An 18,951-nucleotide genomic window follows, 5' to 3' on the forward strand; every position below is an offset into this window, starting at 1 on the left:
TTAATTTTGTGTTAACAAACGATAGTTTCAATTATAAATTGATAAACATAAGCCAATACTAAAAGAAACTGTTGCCATTGTGCATAATTGCTTAACCAATGAAACTCCGTCTTGTTAAATATCCAATTCGAAGCTGTTTAAAGTTCATTTTGCATGCTACCCGTGCAGTGTTTTAAAATTAAATTTAGATTTTCTTTAATTTTTTTTAATTAACAGGATACCAGATATAGTTCTTTTATTAGTTTTACTACTTCATGTTCTTGCATGATCTACGTCAACAAACGGCGAAACAGAAAGTTGGCCCTTTTCCTCTTCCAGTTCCCTGCTCTCAGTTCAGAGAAAGCAGTTGCCGGCGGGTATGCGTTCCGAGGTTCGAAGAACCGAATTTGTCGCAGTTCATCATGATGTCGTTTTTCTCGATATAAAATATGAATTAAGAGAATCCTCTTAAATCTGAATCACACTGTACCTAATCTCTCATCTCTGTTTAGCTGCTGTTATTGTGTCGAGCACAAAATTAAAATGGAGTGAAACAATGTTTTTTTCTTTCCGTACCTAAAATATTTTCAGGAACATGTTTAACATTCATTATCACAGGTGTTGCAAGACTTATTCAAGCATGATCTTGGATATTCTCTCTTCGTGGGATTGAAATGGAAAAGGTAGGCCGTTCTCCCCGTCTAGCACCATTTAGGATTCGACTGCCCAGGTACATCGATATTCTCTTAAATCGACAAAGCAATAATACCACGTTGCGGGTAAAATCTTGGATTAAGCTAGCCGAGGATTACATTATGTTATTTGTGTTCAAAAGAGCGCGGAGAACAAAGGATGATGTCCAAAAGCTGCTTTTCATTTAAGTAATGACAGGGCGAATGTTTATTTTCACAGTGACGTTTCACAACATCCTGTATCCCTCACTACTAACAGAATGTAATATTCAACACCACCTTGCTGAGACTGTAGTAGTTTCCTGTAACATACAAGATATTAAGATCCAAAATATTTAATCCTTAGACCGTGTCCAGTCTGTCCAACAGGCAAACCAGCATAATTACTTCTGCTGGATCACCGATCAAGGGAATTAAAAAATATGCACTTATTCAATGCAACAGGATTTGGATGTTAAGAAGTTGTAGAAGAGATGTTGACCTTGATTGGTTAGTATGTAATCAGGACTTTGGGAGACTTAATTAGGTGATGGCTATTGCTTGGACTGTGGATCGAACAGAGATTGATGATTCAAGCGCCACTTGGGTTTGTGGCTGGGTTAATCTCTGACCACCTATCTGCAATATGTTTCTGCATAATAAGAAAAATTAAAGGGGTGCAGAAAGAAAGTGCTGAGCTCTGCCTTTCAAATGCTGTGCTTTAAACATGAAATACATGAATTGCCTTCTAAGATAAAGTATTCTTACCTCATGATAATATTTATACAGCACTTTTCCAAAATAATTTGCTCAGAGCTTCACAAATAAGAGAAACTACAAACAGACCAGTTCTAAATAAACTGGCACAATAACATCCATAAACACATTTGTACAACAGAGAATAAATACAGATGTACATCGTGCCAGCGCATGTTTTGACCATGAGGTGAAGTCTGATTCTGAAAAAAGTACATCTTAAGCTGTTAGGAAAAAGACCTCTGTCCATATGTCTTAGATGGTGGGACTCAAAGATGAGTGGAGCAGTTCTGAGAAAGTGTATGTTTTTAGAGAGGTTTCAAGGTAATCAATTCTGCAAACATGAGAAATATTGTCAAATTCCGATCAAGAGTGACACAAACTGCAGATAGAAGCAGAGAAAAGAGTAGATAAATTGTTCATGGGAAGAAAAACAGGGAGAGAAGGATGACTAAGAAATTTCTTTGGACAAGTCAGTAGCAGTTAGGTCTTTTCATTTAGTTTTAGTCTTATGGATCATCAAGGTATTTAAGTCAGCTATGCATTCCTGTGTCCATGTTATCAATGCAGCAAGCTCGGTAAGGAGAGTTGACGTAAAGCTGTGTGTCACCAGCGAAACTCACATGTGACATGGCATGGCAAGAAATGACATCAGAGTATACAACACAAAAAGTATTGGGTACAAGATAGATCCCTGTAGGACCCCATACTTCAGGGCAGAAGTATCTGAGCAGACACTGTTTACATATATGGTCTGAGTTTGGTACCTCAGTATTGACGCCAGTAAAGAGCAGCACCATAAATGCCAAAAGAGGGCTGAAGTCTATGTGAGAGCATAAAAAGATCAACATCATCAAATGGGTGCTGACAATTCTCAACAATGCAAGAAAAGACACTTTGTCATCATCAACATTAAGAAGCAGATTGTTAATAACTTTAAGAAATGCAGCTTTAGTACTATGGCCATTTTATAAGCAGACAAGAACAGATTAAAGAGATGATTTTGATCTACATGTGCAAGAAGCTGAGAAACAACAATCTAGAATCTTGAATAAAAACAAGTTTAATACTGGTCTGTAGTTCCTTAAACAGCTGTGATACAGCGAACAGTTTCTTTACAAGTGGGCAAACAATAGCTGAGTTGAATTTGAGGAAAAGTGACGAAATGTTAGAGAAGTGTTTAATGATATGAGTTATATGCAGCAATAAGACTTCAAGACAATCAACAACCAGACAAGTAACAAGATCAAGCCAACATGATTTGGAGCTACTACTCAACTACCCTAACCTTAAACTTTTCTGTGACTGGCTCTAAACCATACAGCCTAAGACCACTATAAACCAGCAGAATTATATATTGCCTGGATTAAAAAAATTGTCCATCACTGTAAATTATTAACCTCCGAGACATTTACATATCTTGATCTAAAAGACTAATTGCTTACTGTGTGGAGGGGAGTGGGGGTATAAAATGCTTAAGTGATATGCGAGTGTGCTGTTTTATTTGTGGATATGTGCTTGTTTTAATCTAGTTAGTAGAAGATGCAATGCACTTGCCTATTGGTCTAAACAATATTTAACATTATTATTATTATTTGTGCAGCATTCACCAAGTTATATTCAAACAAACCACAGCTCTGAAGACAGGGATGGGGAAAATTACAGATATTTTAGTATCAAATTTGTGAAAGAGATTGAGTATGATGATTCCTCATCATCACAAGAAGACCTGGATCATGAATGCAGGGAGAAGGTTAGGAGAGACTGGAGCCTTAAAGATGGTTCAGATGTGAAGGTAATAAGCATTTTCTTTACACCTTTCATTAGTCATATTGCTGGCATTCACAGTATTGTGTTAACTTTGACCGTCAGAGTCACAATGACTATCAATAAATGATTCGTCATGCCATAGATGTCAGACTGTAAATTTAACTATTCTGACAGATTTATTTACTGTGCAAATTAATTTACCATTTTATTATATTTTTTATTAATTTAAAATATTTAAAATATATAGGCTGGGTCCCCCCACCACCACCACCATGGATGCTGCCAGCTCAAACATGAGAGACAGAGTGGTTCACTTTTAAATATCAGAACAAAAAGAAAACGAAGGGAGCCATTATGTGCTATAGGAACCTTTACCTTGAGCAGCTAAAACACAAAATATTATGTGCAACCAAGCCAGAGATCAGATGACCAGCCACTCTGACCTCATTATTTGTAATTATAATCTGCTACCAGATTCAGACCTTGCCTAAAATGTATGTGCGTGCAGTTATTGTAATGGGGACATGTGCACAGATTCAGACCTTGCCCAGAATGTATGTCCATGCAGTTATTGTAATAGGGACATGTGCACTATTATCAAACAATTAGTGTCAGTGTGATGAGTTTGGTGGGAATGGGCCAGGAAATTAGTGAATGATGAGTATTAGGAACCCATTGGGTTAGGGTTAGGGTTAGGGTTACAGCATTTGCATATTTTCACCATGAATTTGTAAGTTGTCTCTGTCTTACATCAGTGTCACTTACATTGAAATATGCTAAGGTAAAAATATTTGAGATTGAACACCTAATCAGTTAATGTATACAGAAAACTATTTAACATAATACCTGTCTGTGCTCAACTACAACATTAGTGTCAGGATCTGCATGTCAGTCATGTACATGAACAACATGAATGGTAAAATTTGTACAACAAATGAAACCAGTGAAAGCTGCAGGTAATATGGAACAAAAATAACCTGACTGAATTTTGTTGGCTAAACCTCCAGATGTTGCTTGAACAAGTGTATTTTAAGAGGCATGTTTGAAAGATTCTGTTGTCTGCTGATGGTGTATCAAATAACGGAGAGAGTTCCAGCATATTGATGCAGATTGGGCAAACATGCATTCACCAAAGGTTTTGCCTTGATTCTAGGGACATAAGTAGGTAAGTATCTGCAGAAATAGTATGTTGGAATATAGTGAATTAGTGAGGAATAAGAAGGAACAGAGCCTGCAAAAAGCAGAAGCAAGGTATAGTGTTTATATTGTACATGAGTCTGGATTGAATGATATATGAAGAAGAGGTTTTGCATTATCTTTTTGCTTACTTGGAGTATAAGTTGTGCTGCAGAGTTTTGAAGCTCTCTAAGTTTGTTGAGAACAGACTTGTCTTGCTGGACCAAAGAGAATTACAAGAGTCAAGTCTTGATAAAACTATATGAAATAACACGAACTCTGTCATGAACCCAAACAAGCCAGTTGAAAGACAAAGATGGCAAGATCAATGGCAAACAATGCAGCACAAAGACACTGCTGAATGGAACACTTCGAAGAGATCCTTTCTCGGTGCAACAACTGGCAGGGGATCACGCTGCTGTCCATCCCCAGTAAAGTTCTGTTAAGGGTAATTCCAGAGAGACTGAAGAAGGCACTAGACAAGAGATTGAGACCAGAACAAGCAGGATTTTGTCAGGATAGGTCATGCACTGAGCCCCCTCCATATCATCATTGAGAAGTCTATTAAGTGGCAGTCCTCCCTCTATAAAACTTTTGTGGACTTTGAGAAGGCATTCGACAGTGTAGACAGGGACGTCATCTGGAGGCTGATGATCCACTACGGCATTCCACCTAAACTCATAAACATCATCCAAGGGTTCTATGAAGACTCGTCCTGCCAATTTATTCAGAACGGCAAACTCACTAAACCTTTTGTAATGAAGACCGGCAAAAAGACAGCGTTTCATATGGTCATAGACTGGATTATGCGCAAGACAACCCAAGACAACAACACCAGTATCCAGTGGACCTTCACCAAACAGCTAGAGGACTTGGACTTTGCAGATGACATTAGTCTCCTATCTCATCAGCAGCATCATGCACAAACCAAACTGAGTAAGCTAGCAGAGAAGACTTGCTTAAAGGTCAACAGAAAGAAGACCAAAGTGAACTCCCAATCCAACTTCAAGGAGAGAACATTCTGGAAACAGATCGCTTTGTGTATCTGGGGAGCATTGTCAACAAGGACTGTGGAGCAGACCATGACATTGAAAGTCGCATCAACAAGGCCAGGCATTCACTCAATAGCCTACGCCCCATCTGGAACTCCCGAGCATTATCCTTCCGCAGTAAGACCCACATCTTAAACACCAATTTGAAAGCTGTCCCACTGTGTGGTTCTGAAACCTGGAGAGTGACAAACACCACCAACAACAAGCTCCAGACCTTTTACCAACTGATGCCTACACCATATTCTGGGAATAAGATGGCCTGAAAAGATCTCCAACAGCAGCCTGTGGAAAAGAACCAGCCAGAATACCATTAGCTAAGACATCAAAAAGCTCAAATGGGGCTGGATAGGACACACCCTGTGCAAACTAGCTGACACCATTGCCAAGCAGGCACTTGACTGGAATCCACAGGGGAAGAGGAGAGTGGGGAGACCGAAGCTGACATGGAAAAGAACAGTAGAAAGCGAGGCAAAGGACTTTCGGAGCTACATGGGCCCAACTGAAAGGAGCTGCCCAAAACCAGGTTCGCTGGTGAGGTGTTGTTGCGGCCCTACCCTCCTCAAGGAATAACAAGGACTAAAGTAAACTAAGTCTTGATAAAACAGAGGCACAGAGGAGGATTTGGGTGGTGATGGAAAGATGCTCGCAGATCAAGCTGTTATTTTGTAGCTAATGTAGCACAAAACGTGCAGTTCTGAGATGTTAGAAACAAACTTGTCTAGATATAGACATCAAGTATTTGAACGGCAATAAAAATAAAATAATGCCAGGCTTAGTCACTTTGAATAAAGATGAATGTTTTATTTATTTATAAAGATAATGGCTGCATGAATAGCATCATAATTTTAGCTAGTTTTTAATACTGGCTTGCCTCACACAGGATCAACAATCAAAGAAAAATGAAGAAGAACTTGAAGTGAAACAGTTGGCGGCTATACCAGACACAGGAGTAACCAATCTTATTGAAGCATGGAGACAACAGGTGAGTGCATCTAACCAACTACTCTTTTTTTAAGTCATGGCAGGCATGTCTGATCTGCTTAGCTCCCTTGGAGAGATAAGGAGAGCAAAATGTTTTGCTAAGACTACTCTCAGTTGTCTTAATTTTTCTCCAGTCATCATATGACTTCATGAACATACACTGTTGACTGTCTCTCTTCATTATTTGCTCAACAGTCGGCCCAGATGCATATGAGTGGTGTTCAGGAACATATTAGGCGAAACAAATGACTAGGGGCTGAGGCTTTTAGTGACAGTGTTAAGCAATTATTTTTATTATTACCTACTGGTACCTGGACTTATGTTTGTGCTTGCCTAAATTTGGGAATGTTTTGGAAATAGATAGCTCCTCACCTGTAAAAAAATATTGAGGGCTGCAAACTTGTCAATCTGCAGAGGAGGTGTGCACTGTTTGTGCCCTACCCATATTAGCAGTGTCCGAATCAGAAATACCGATTATAATAAATGTTGTGCATGTGTTTTTCACACCGAGTTACTAGGCTTTATAGGATGCATTATATCATTATTGTTGTAATTAATATAAAGTTTCTCATTACAGTTATTTCTAGCTGAGTGATATAGATGACATTTTGCGCGAGAGGCGTGCAAGTTATTAACAGAGTATGATACCATAACTTACAGTTTAAGGCATAGGGAAGGAGAGAAAGATAGAACTCGTTTGCGGGTAAAAATAACGCTTATTTCATCTGTTCATATTCTGTTTCCTTGTCAACAGACCAGTCATTTTCAGACAATGGTTGAAAAGAATGATGAGCTGCTGGAGATGAATCTTCACCTAATGCAGGAAATGTCCACAATAAAGACCAGTAATGTTCACCTACAGGTACGTATGTAAGTGATGGGGGTATGATGTTGGAAAGGCATAACTTCCTCCATGCACTCAATCAGATGCAGGACTAGCATCAGCAAAAATATCACGTCCTTTCTTTTCAATGGCTTCAACTGTTCTCCTCTCACATCTGTATCTTTCTCACCATGTCAAACTAGTTTCTGAAGTCAATACAACTATTATGTCTGTAGTCTTTTCACAGCTCAGCCCTTATATTGTCCTAACCTCTATCCTTTTAGGAATAGCTACAAAAAAAGCATTTTCTGAAAGATGGAAAAGGAAACTATATGTATAAATAGCATGCACATACATATATATATATCTCATGATCTTGTAAATAAATATTGTTTTGAATGACTTTAAGGCATTCCTATTTCTTGAAGAAAGAGTGCCTTTTAGAAATACTAATTTTTAAGATGAGTTATGAATTTTGAATGTGATAGCTTATTTTTATTTCTTTATTCCTTTTCACCAGGAAGAACTTGCTGATGTGAGGCAGTATGTTGAAAATATGAAGGTAGGCAAAGTCTTTAACTGATGCACATACTGAACACTAAAATTTAATGGCACATTTATCACCATGTGTGCATTATCAAAGGTCCTTTAAATATTGTGGCTTGAGGATAACACAAAAGTGATTTAAGATCATATCCATTGCAAACACACAGTATATGTTGAAAAATGAATGACAGGATAAAAGTTTGGACACAGACTTTGAAGTGTTTGGGCAGCTGTTATTTGTTGTGTAGCTATGATTATCATTTTAAGTAACAAAGAATAATCAATAACAAATAAAAGCAAAATCCTTCTAAATATCACATTGTCATAAAAATATATAGTTTTTTACTATGCTCTGTTCACTTTTTCTTAACAGAACGTTAATTAAATCCATGTTATTTTTCAGAGAGATCTGAAGCAAATGGTCCCTACTTCTACACATTTGTCTAAAAAATATCAGGATTTGGCTGTATCGACATCTGACCATGCCACTTGTAGTACTGCAAGTACATCTTCATATGAAACCACAAGTACCTCAACACCAACAACTCCATGGTTCACAGTTAAAGATCCTAAAGATGATGATAATTTACAAAAGAACAGTGATATTATCTGTGAAACACCCAAGACCTCAACTTCTGGTACTTGCACAGAGACTGACAAGGAAAGAAGTTGTACTGCTATTTCTGTACAGAAGACTGAAAAACAAAACTACCTCAACTCTGAGAGTTCCCATTCAATCCTTATGAGAAAATTTTCAAACGATCAAAGTAGTTCTAGGACTTCCTTTGTTTCCGCTGTTAACTTTGATAATGTAATATTAAATGCACATGCGGAAAGCAACCTTCCTTCTGGGGAAAACACAGCTGTAAATGGAGGTCAAACTAATCCAGATTATAGGCTCACAAGGAATCAGTTCTCAAATGATCACAGTAATCGCACAGAAGATTTCACAAATGCTTTTTGGCCCATTGGTGACCAAGATGAAACACCAACTGCAGAAATTGAGGATGTTCTTATCAGAAGTTCATCTTCATCAAAGTCATCTTCACTGCTGCAGTCATCTGGGAGTCATGATGGTAGTTTGTCAAAGAGAGAGAGCTGGAACCAAATAACAGGCAACAGATCTGTTACTTTCTTGGACAATGTTACAAGCACGTCGAAGATGGAAAATGTGCCTGAGGAGAGAAGTAAGAATGAGGATGTTCTTATCAGAAGTTCATCTTCATTAAAGTCATCTTCACTGCTGCAGTCATCTGGGAGTCATGATGGTAGTTTGTCAAAGAGAGAGAGCTGGAACCAAATAACAGGCAACAGATCTGTTACTTTCTTGGACAATGTTACAAGCACGTCGAAGATGGAAAATGTGCCTGAGGAGAGAAGTAATTCCTTGATGCATTCCTTTTCAAGGGGCTTGTTGGAAAGGACAGAAGGTACTTCAGATGTGACATTAGTTTCAGCTTTTGGGAGTATCCTCCTGAAGATGCATTCAGAGGATAAAATTGATTGCAGGACAGACATAAGTTATCTTGATGAAGATAGGTCCACTTTAGACTTAGATTCTATGTGCTAGGTGTAAACTTATAACAGTCTCTGCCTAATTTGGTTTCTAAGCTGGCTTCATATTTCCATTCATTAAATGTTTTGCCTACAGATTTGAGTGGTACCATCCAGAATATTACTGCAGCTTCAATGTCCTCATCTAAGGAGATATGTGTAAAAGACAGCATAGAAGAAATTAGTTCTTTATCTAAGCAAGAAGACAAATTTCCTTTTCATGATGCCTTAATCTCTAGTGATGATGCACACCATCAGTCTGAAACGCCCTCAGGAGCCTCAGGTTTACTGAATGAGAGAAATGATTACGTTGATAAAGGTAAGTGATTTTTGGGGCAAAAAAAGGAAGCATGTGCAACAAACTCAATTTTCATGGTTTAGGTTGAGGGGTGGACTGCATGCCTGAAGCGCCACTGTAATTTTTGTCATATACCAGCTCCTGTAAAATGTAGAACCTTTTAACAGTAGAACTATTTGGATACCCTCATAGTGCTAGAAACAAGTGTGTTAAATTCAGAAAATTTAAAGAACATTTAATACCTTGCACTGTTTTTTTTTTCCGTAAAAAATATACGTATATGAGACAATGTTTTTTTAAAGCTGCACAGATCTGTCATTCCTTCATAGTGCTACTGTACTGCTGCAGTCTCTGTTCACACTGCAGCTGTCTCTGTTAATACTGCTGCTTTGTTCATACTGTTACTGTCCCCTCAGACATTCAGAGTACTGCTAGCTATTATGTTTAGTTTAAATCCTGAAGAGAGTGTATGTTTAGTCTTTAGGCTACAGAGGCAGGGGGCATGTTCTATTATGTCTAGCACAGCACAAGAAATATGCATCCAACCCTCTCTTGCCATCGTTGTCTCCCCTGATGAATCAAGTACCCATGCCTGGGCGGGTTGAGGGGGGATTTCTAGACATCTGTCTGCCCAGGACTTGAACCAGGAATCTGCTCTTTAGTCAATCACACTAACCACGTGGTTATGCCACATCTCCAGATACATGGACTGTACATCATACTCATTTTTCATGGTGTCAGTAAAATCAATTCAGATGTTCAAAGAATGTGTTTATGAAAATTAGAGGAAAAATTAATTGGAAAGGGTTTGATAATTTCTTTTTGAGACTCACCAGATGCCACGTTTCTTTGGGAAATCTTTATATTTTCCCGTTGTGCATTGTGCATGAAACAATAATGCACCGTCATGTATGCCAGTCCAGTAAATTACTGTCTACTCATGGGGGTGATCATAGCTGTAAAATGTCTTCTTTTTTTCTTTTTTTTTTTTTTGCCAGGGTTTTTTTTCCTGTCTGCTTTGTTAAAAAAGTTAAGCTTATTCTTTTATGTTTCATAGACCTAAAAATCATATACATGTACCTTATTGTCATGCAGAGGTACAGAGATGTTACATTTAATACTGCTTCAACCTTTCTTGATCCTTCCTTGCATTTTTGCAGACTTAAACTTTGATGAAAAATCCTCATTCGTCTCAGTGAAGGCACTTATTCAGAAGATATGTTCAGATATTAATAAAGAGAGGGTAGGTTCACTTGCAAAAGTGAAAGCAAAAGCAGAAGAAAATGTTATTCAACATGATTCATCCATAGTAGAAACAGGCTTGGCTCTCCCACTGTCAAAGAAATATGTTCCAGTGGCACAATGTTCAAATACTATGAATTTGGCACCATCATGCTTGCCAACTGTAGGCCCCTATGCTTCTGTGCTTCCAAACAAGGGACAGACAACTTCTAATGACTTGGGGATCCCAAATAATTCATTACAAAGGCTCAATACAACCGCAAGCGGAAAATCAAAAATGCCAAAGACAGTTTCTGAAAGACATGACATTGCAGAAATCCCATTCAGGAAGGCTGATACCAGTTTGAGGAAGATGTCTCTGACTCCAAAGGCTTACAAAACTGAGCATCTAGCTCATGCAGCTTGTGTTCAGAATACTTCTTCTAAGAATGGTAATATAGTGGTTGAAAATGTGGGGCCTATGATCGTACTAACGGACTATGACAAGGAACAGTTAATGATTTCCAGCAACATCTCTTTAGCAGGTAGGCAACAGAACATGCACTCTAGGGAGACAGTTTCTGAAAGACATGACATTGCAGAAATTCCATTCAGGAAGCCTGCTGCCGATTTGAGGAAGACGTCTCTGACTCCAAAAGCTGACAAAACTGAGCATCTAGCACATGGAACTTGTGTTCAGAATACTTCCTCTAAGAATGGTATTATAGTGGTTGAAAATGTGGGGCCTATGATCGTAGTAAGGGACTGTGACAAGGAACAGTTGACAATGATTTCCAGCAACATCTCTGTAGCAGGTAAGCAGCAGAACCTGCACTCTAGGGACAAGACAGCCTCCCTGACATCTCAAGATGATAATTTGACCTGTCAAAAAACAGCTGATAAAGATCAGAATAGGGAGACTGACATTGACAAGATTTTAATCGAAAATGTTGGGCCTATCATTACCAAACCACACCCTAGTGCATATACTAGGGCACAGGTGAGTAAGGAGGAGTCTTCCAGTCGCATCTTATCGTCAGTGGCACAAAAGACTTTGTTCATAAATGAGAAAAGTGGCCTGGAGGAATTTCCTGAAAAAAGGGCTGTAAGGGCATCTCAAAGCCCTGCTGCAAAGAAGGGGAAGATCTGCAAAGAAATTCTGGATAAAACAGCATCTACAAGAAAAAATTGCCCCAACAGCTCTCAAAGAGCAAAATCCAAGTTCCACATTAGAGGATGCAGCATTGATTCCTGAGTATCTGTGCATTTTCTTTGAAGATGCAGTTTATCATCCTGAAGCAGATGTGAAGGTGCCTGGTACTCTGAGGGTGACTCGAGATGGCTATGATGGTGTCATGGAATTTAAATGCAGTGATGGCAGCCTGAACTTCTGGCAAAGTTTATCAGACATGCAGTTGCTTCGAATATCTTCTCCATACTACATCATGTGGTCCACTTACCAAAGAAAAGGCTCATCTCAGAGGACCTTTCGCCTGAGTTTCCAGTCAATTGAAAGTGCATCAAGACTGCAGTCTATTGTTTCTTGGGTCCTAAGGCACATGAAACTAGATTCTCAGAACTTCTCTGGATCTCAGCCGAGTTCAAGTCACAGAGAAGATTCAAGCACTGATCGCATGAACAGAATCAAGATCCCCTTGCAGCGCGTGTCTAAGGCAGGAGTGCGACCAGCAGGCCTTATGTCAACAGTTCAAGCTGATAGCACAAAGGCAAAGAGCAGCAGGTTTACTTCACCTTTGGGAGTCTCATCGCAGTTTTCTTCATTAAAATGCACATCTGTAGAAACTCTCGGCAGTGTTGGAAAGGATGTAAAGCACCCAACTGCTTTTCCCTTTGCAGAGCCTGACGCTTCGGACTACCAGAACAGCAGTCTAAAAGAGAAAATGCCAGTTTCTTCAAGCCATGAAAAAGTGCCATTGGGCCGCTCCGGCTCACCCACCACAGCAGCCGGGCCCTCTGTCTGGAACTCTGACTCGTCATGTGGACCATTGCCATCACCTCCTAGATACCGCTTCATGTTTCCATGCACCGTTAGTATCCTTCAAGAAAAAGTCAAGCAACTGCGCTTCAATGAAAAAAGGGCTAAGTCAGCATCAGGGCATGAAAAAGACAGTTCACAGAGACAGTCAGCTGGGGCTCATCCTCAGGATGGTTACCAAACTTCAAATTCCGATCGTCTGATCACTGCCCGTGAAGATGGAGAAACGAATTCTTCCAATTTAGACATACGCCAGCGTGATGACAGTTTGGATCCCCGTAATGCTTGGAAGAGACTGGCGAAAACCTACTTATCAAGTAGGGGTTGTTCGCGGTTTGCAGATTTGAGTGCCCAACTTTTGTATGCATCGAGAATCAGGAATTTACAGCTCGCTACTGCAAGCAGACCAGCCACCGCGCCGTATCAACGCACAGACTCGAACCCGCGTTCCAATGGTTTATTAAGAACTGAGCTTTCAAGTCAAGGTTTAGGTACTCCAGACGCAAAGGAAGTAGCTGGCTTTTCTTCTTCTTACATCTGTATCTTTGCATGCCACGCGAGGCTCGTGCGTCTAGACCCGCGTGGCATTAGATGTGACAACAAGATGCTGCACCCGAGCGTAGAGTTTGTGGAGGTTCAGATACTAAACCTTAATGAGCCGGGTGTGTACAAAGTCGTGATGCTGTCCGGCGCGCGCGTATGTGCCAGCCACTTCATCAGCAAAAGCATGATCCTGCAGTCACTGGGGAGAAGCAGCTTGTCTGCCCAAAAGAGCAGAAGCTTGCAAGAGACGCAGAGAGACGGCAGCGTGCAAGGCAGTGTGACGAGGGAGCTTAACCCCAGCAGCTCGGCCAGCCAGCAGCAGGGGAAACTGGATGTCAAAGACCGCTACAAGAGCGGCAGCAGATTTGCTGCAGTGGTGGAAGCTCTTCGTTCCTCTAAAGCCACCACCACCACCACACAGGAAGTTACTCCAGGGGGTTCCAAACTGACGCTAGGCTCGTTGGGACCTGGGTGGATCTACACGGCGCTGGACATGTCCTCCAAACCTCTGCACATGCAATGCTTCGTGCTAGTGTTCCCCACCCAGAAACTGGCCATCCAGTTCAAGGCCGTCTTCAACAGGTGCCGCGAGGAAGTGCAGCAAGCTAGCGACAGTATCTTGGTGGCTTTGAGCACCTATGGGCGGCGGAAGACGCAGGAAAATGCAAACTGGTCGTGTATGCACTCGGACGCCGGAGAAGGTGCTGCTGAGCTGATGACGTCATCAGAAATCTTGAAGGATTGTCAGAGGGCTGTGTTTCATGCCGGCGAGAGGCAGAGAAGTCCGAGACAACGAAAAGAACTGATTCTGGAGCACAGCAACGATGCTGCTGCACACGTGTAGCTAGTTCAGGGGGTCTCTTTGGCAATAATTCCTGTACCAGAAAACCTGCATCAGTTGGAAAAAACGGCTACAGCACCGCTGGCGTAATGACCAGTAACAAGACTGCATTACTGACAGCAGGTCCGAGGTCATGACCTCGCGAAGGTCGGCGTGTCAATGTATCTTCCTGCCTGCCTCTGCTTTGATAACCAGATCTGAACCCTGCTGCTCGTGGGTAGAGAAGGCAGGATCTCACAGGACTAGAGGTGATTGTTGGGGGCGTTGCCGCACAGAGCCTGGTTAACCCTAGTTTCGATGCTTGGAGACACAGCATCGGAGGCGCCGTTGGCACTGAAGACGTCGTGTTCTGTGAAGAAAGTGATCTTGACATAGCGACTTATCGTCGAGAAACTTGGAGGAAAGATGCAGAACGCTGTCACAATTCATCGGAACATCGTGTGAGCTCGTTGAGAAACTGCAGCTGCAACTGCATGAATGCGAACGACGGCGAAGAAGCTACGCCCTTTGCAGACTTGGACAATGAAAGAAGCTCGCAAAGCTTTACAACGGCAGTAAGAGTCCCGCCCATTACGGGAGACAGCGTGGAGCTGCATGATACCATGGATACCATGCGATGTTCGAGTTACGAGGAGAATGCACTCAAGATCCCTGGAAGTACGTCTGCTGAGAGTACGGCAGCACACACCGGCACAGCGCACAAAGCGAGCTCAGGGAACTCACCCAGGTGGAAAGATCAAGAAGAGACGCTGGCTTTCAGAGCCTACATCTCAAAGAAGAGGAGAAGGGTAGACAAGCGTCGTGCACGGAAGCTGTGTGGCAGTCATGTGCGCCAATCAGAGCCATCGGACTTGGCCCAGAGACGACAGTCGAGACGGATTGTCTGGCCAAGTCGAGGGCTAAAGAAGGCCGGTTGAAAGGTGGCCGTCAAAGCCATGGAACCGCCACCGATGCTTTCTTTGCGTCCGGCAGGCTAAATACAACTGCTAGATCAGATGTTGATTTCCTTAGCTCAGAACTGCAGATGGACACCCCACTATGGAGGTCTCTCGGTTACCTTGGCGCGGAGGCGAAAGACGGCGGCCCGGTGACCTCAGACTTGAACTGGCAAGGTCAGGTAGACGGCGTGACGGACATGACAGAAGTTTTCGTGGAGTACACGTGCTCCTACTGCCAGGACGAGGACTCGCTTTCGATCGCTTCTGACGACAATTTCCTCTCGTTGGAAGAGGACGACGAAGAGAATGGGGCAGACGAGAAGAACGCAGCAAATGATCCCAACGATCAGGGAGAAGCTGGCAGGAACACCTTGCCGAACGATCCGCAACCAACAGGTTCTCACCAATCGACATTAAAGGCAACATCGCAGTCAACCTGCCAGCCGCTGTAGCTGTCCAGACGAACACCGAGACCTTGGAGAGAAGTTGGGGCTTAGCTGGGGAAGTCATCAGAGGAGAACAGAAGGAAGGAACACACGAGAAGCCGTCACTTGGGGATTCCGAGAAGCTAATGGCACAGCCGCAAGATGTTCCGGTCGCCGGCCGTGCCCTTGCCTGCCGCTCGACCACGTGCAGCCAGATTTCCTTGCGGAGCGGCCCTGCAGAAGAGAAACAGCGAGCGCGCAGTCCTGCTGTTAGATATGGTGGCCATCCAGACTTCCGCCACCATCAGGGCCCCTATGGGGTGATGAAGAGAGACGAGGCGCGCTCACACAACGGCGACGGAGTGGGCGCGCAGGTGCAGTGGACATGGCTAACGGGCAACGAACCACAGGCGCGGCGTCCCTTATCCAGACAGGACGACCAGGCTGGTGAGCACCTGCGCCGCCTAGCTGAGAGGAGCATCATCGGTCAGGGAGCCAGGGAGATTCGCGTGAGTCCAGGGGACGCCTCCTGCAACATCCTTCAGTTAGCGGGAACAGCTGTTCCACCCTCGCCTCCAGCCGCACCCCAGATTCCACTTTCGCTGAAGATGAGGCCGTGGTCGTGAGTCGCCGTGATGCTTACTCCTTTCACACGCCTAGGTCGGGAAAGTACAGGGTGACTGGTGTTTCCGAAAGCCGTCTGTGCAGGAGGGATTCTCCAGGCAGGAGCACCACCCGCGGGGATGACGCGTCTCCGCCGACGACTAGTGCGGGTAGGTCGCAGGCAAGAAGAGGAGCGTGGCCGTGTACTGCGCACCCTGGATGGACGGATCTCGACGGTGGGGGAGTGGGGTTGTCTACGTCCTGCTGTGTCCGCATCGTTCGGGAGGGAGACAGAGCTGCTCGCCTCATCGTCACGCAGCTCAAGGATGACGTCGTCCTCTGCAATCGAGTTATCGACGCCGGGTTGATCATCACCCAGCCGCCCAAGAAATCTCCAGGTAAACACAGGTCTTGTCGGCTGTTGTGTTTTGTTCACGTTCTCATTGCTCAGGTTCCTTTGGTTTTGTAATGTTTGCAAGAGCTTTCAATTCCGATGCTGGCGTCCTTATGGATTCAGAAATGCAAACGTTGGGGGTATTTAATGTTCTAAAGTATTTCTGTATATTCGGTTTTAACCTTCGGGAAACGCTATGTTTCGTTGGTGAGAAACAGTTCAAAAAAACAATGAAAAAAATGCATCGCTCAATATATTGGTAAATGTTTCAAGGGACAACAAAGATAAAGCAGTTTTGAAAGTTTTGATTCTCTGTTACGTGTTCAGAAGTCTAATAAACACTTGTTCTCGGACTTTTTTGTTTTTGTTGTGTTTTTTGGACAGTTTGTACGTTTTCTGTTGGTTTTGTCTTTCTTTCCTTTCCTCTGCTTGCTGAACTGCACGAGTACTGCAAATCAGTGTATGTGCAAAAGTTTTAGCTAGAGGGGTTGCAAGAATCACATTTGAAAAAAAAAACAAAAAACAGATTAAGGTAGAGGCGCTCAATGTAGTCCTCAAGTGACCTCACCACCTGTGTGAACTGTCACCTTTTCCGCCACCAAGTACGTTCAAGAGAGGAACAATTCGTTCACTAATAGTTTGATATTGTGCGTTTATTACCGGTTGATATTGAAGTGATGTTTATACTAAATCTAAGTAAAACAAAGCGTTTAAAATATAGTTATAGGCAATATGATCTTGTATGAAACAATATTTATATCTTGGATGACCCCGGTGCATGCGCAAACAATATATATTTACACATGCGCACGTGCATTATGAACACAAAGATTGGCTGGTCACCGGAACATAGAAGTCTTTGTCTGAAATGCTATGTCAGATGTTTATCTTCACAATGCTGTCACTCGCGTGCGTGTTGAAGGCAAAGTGGTGCGCCTCGTCATGTCCGCCTGGCACAAGGGTAAGCGCATGAAGGTGGCGCTGTGGCTACGCTTCCGGTCCTCCAAGATGGCCGACCAGTTCATCGTGGCCTTAAGGGAAGCGCCGAGGATCAGATAGCTCCGCAAAGACTGCTGATTATTTTTTCTACTTATTTGTTTGTTTATTTTTCAAGGCTTGCAATTCAGAAGAGAGTGCGTAGAAAAATGCTGAAAGTTTCCCCATCTCCTTTACAGCTATGCTGAGCTGTATGATCATGTGTGTGAATGTACATTGTAATGTCTTCTGCTTTACCTAAACGCTGCTAACGAAAAAAGTAAATAAGCCTGTTGTTACTTGTAATATTGGGGCTTGTGTCCCGACATAGAACAGTGCATTATAGAGACAGGAAGCGGTATGCGTTCTCATTCTTGGTAGAAGAGAATGAATTGACCCCTGGTGGTAGCCTCTTGCCATTGCATCTCATTATGTGAAGTGGCTCTGGTGGGGGCGAAAATCCAGCACACACAAGAACACGTGCACTTGCAAATTACACTAATGAACCCGTTCGAATGAGTAGGCTTCTGGGAGAGGGGTAATTCTCATGACAAATGTAGGTGATCTCTTAGGGTACGCAGCAGAAACAAAATATACACAGAAGTTTGAAAATCTTCCCTTTCAGCATGTGATACGCGGGCTGTGTAATGTCTCCCATCCGGAGATGTTATTAGAGTAGAAAAAGCCACACGAAAATATCAAACATCAGAAGTGTGCAAACCTTTCATGATTGTTGATTTATTGAGTTTGTGGAACTATAGTTGTATAGGTTTCTCGACAGCTTTACACGTTCTTTCTACATAATTGAATTGTTTAGGGTTAGTTGTAATATTTTAATCGGTAACCGGGTATATTCCTGGTGGAATTTATTATTTGTTAGGCGATGCTAGTGCAGATAATTGTGTGCGTGTTCTTGGAACTTCGGTAATTTTTTTTTCTTTTCCTTTTAATGTATCTCATCTGCAGTGTACAGATTCAGTGGGCAACTGCTTTTTTCTCGATTACTCTTAGTTACCTTTTCAAACCATGCTTTAGCGAAGGCAATGCAGCAGCATCTGTTCTTATCTAGACAAAGAATATTACATATTGCGACGATTGTTACCGTATATCTTTTTACAATGATTTTGTCAACCATCGTTTTTCATATATCGTTGTGCAATAAACTATACACGGGACTGGTCTCCGGTCTTGTCCAACTTCACGGCGTCACGTTGTAGAAAAGGATACGGAAAGGCCAAGAGTTATTTAAAAAGTAGTACACTAGGTTCATTTACTCGGTTGTTTTGTTGTGTGTGTGGATTTTTTATTTTTTTTTTTAAGTAAAAGGGATCTAGGATGGTCTGGCGGTTAACAACGGTCCCCCTCTTGTCACCGATACATTGAGAATATGTCCTGGATTCGGATCTCTA

The 18,951-nt window shown here is 42.2% G+C and overlaps 1 protein-coding gene across 5 annotated transcripts; it reads left to right on the top strand.

Annotated features, from left to right (window-relative positions):
* The first annotated feature begins 43 nt into the window (after nt 1-43).
* LOC112555329 (serine-rich adhesin for platelets-like) lies at nt 44-18,723 on the top strand. Of its 5 annotated transcripts, none has more exons than XM_025223686.1 (10): nt 114-370; nt 598-662; nt 3,010-3,201; nt 6,285-6,386; nt 7,140-7,247; nt 7,729-7,770; nt 8,158-9,184; nt 9,406-9,627; nt 12,685-16,571; nt 17,490-18,723. In XM_025223686.1, the coding sequence occupies exons 2-9, from the start codon at nt 654-656 to the stop codon at nt 14,208-14,210; spliced, it is 3,228 nt and encodes a 1,075-aa protein (XP_025079471.1). In that variant the 5' UTR covers nt 114-370; nt 598-653; the 3' UTR covers nt 14,211-16,571; nt 17,490-18,723. The 5 variants fall into 5 exon arrangements, with proteins under 5 accessions (XP_025079473.1, XP_025079471.1, XP_025079474.1 ...); XM_025223689.1 differs by having other exon boundaries at nt 114-356; nt 8,158-8,941; XM_025223685.1 differs by having other exon boundaries at nt 115-356.
* Nucleotides 18,724-18,951: the final 228 nt, after the last annotated feature.

The sequence above is a fragment of the Pomacea canaliculata genome, linkage group LG14 (assembly GCF_003073045.1).
Source record: "Pomacea canaliculata isolate SZHN2017 linkage group LG14, ASM307304v1, whole genome shotgun sequence".
Taxonomy (NCBI): Eukaryota; Metazoa; Mollusca; class Gastropoda; order Architaenioglossa; family Ampullariidae; genus Pomacea; species Pomacea canaliculata.

Coding starts and splice junctions, on each gene's coding strand:
- LOC112555329 (XM_025223686.1), top strand. Junction 6,387..7,139: donor TTGAAGCATGGAGACAACAG/GTGAGTGCATCT, acceptor CCTTGTCAACAG/ACCAGTCATTTTCAGACAAT. Junction 9,185..9,405: donor CTTGTTGGAAAGGACAGAAG/GTACTTCAGATG, acceptor TTTTGCCTACAG/ATTTGAGTGGTACCATCCAG.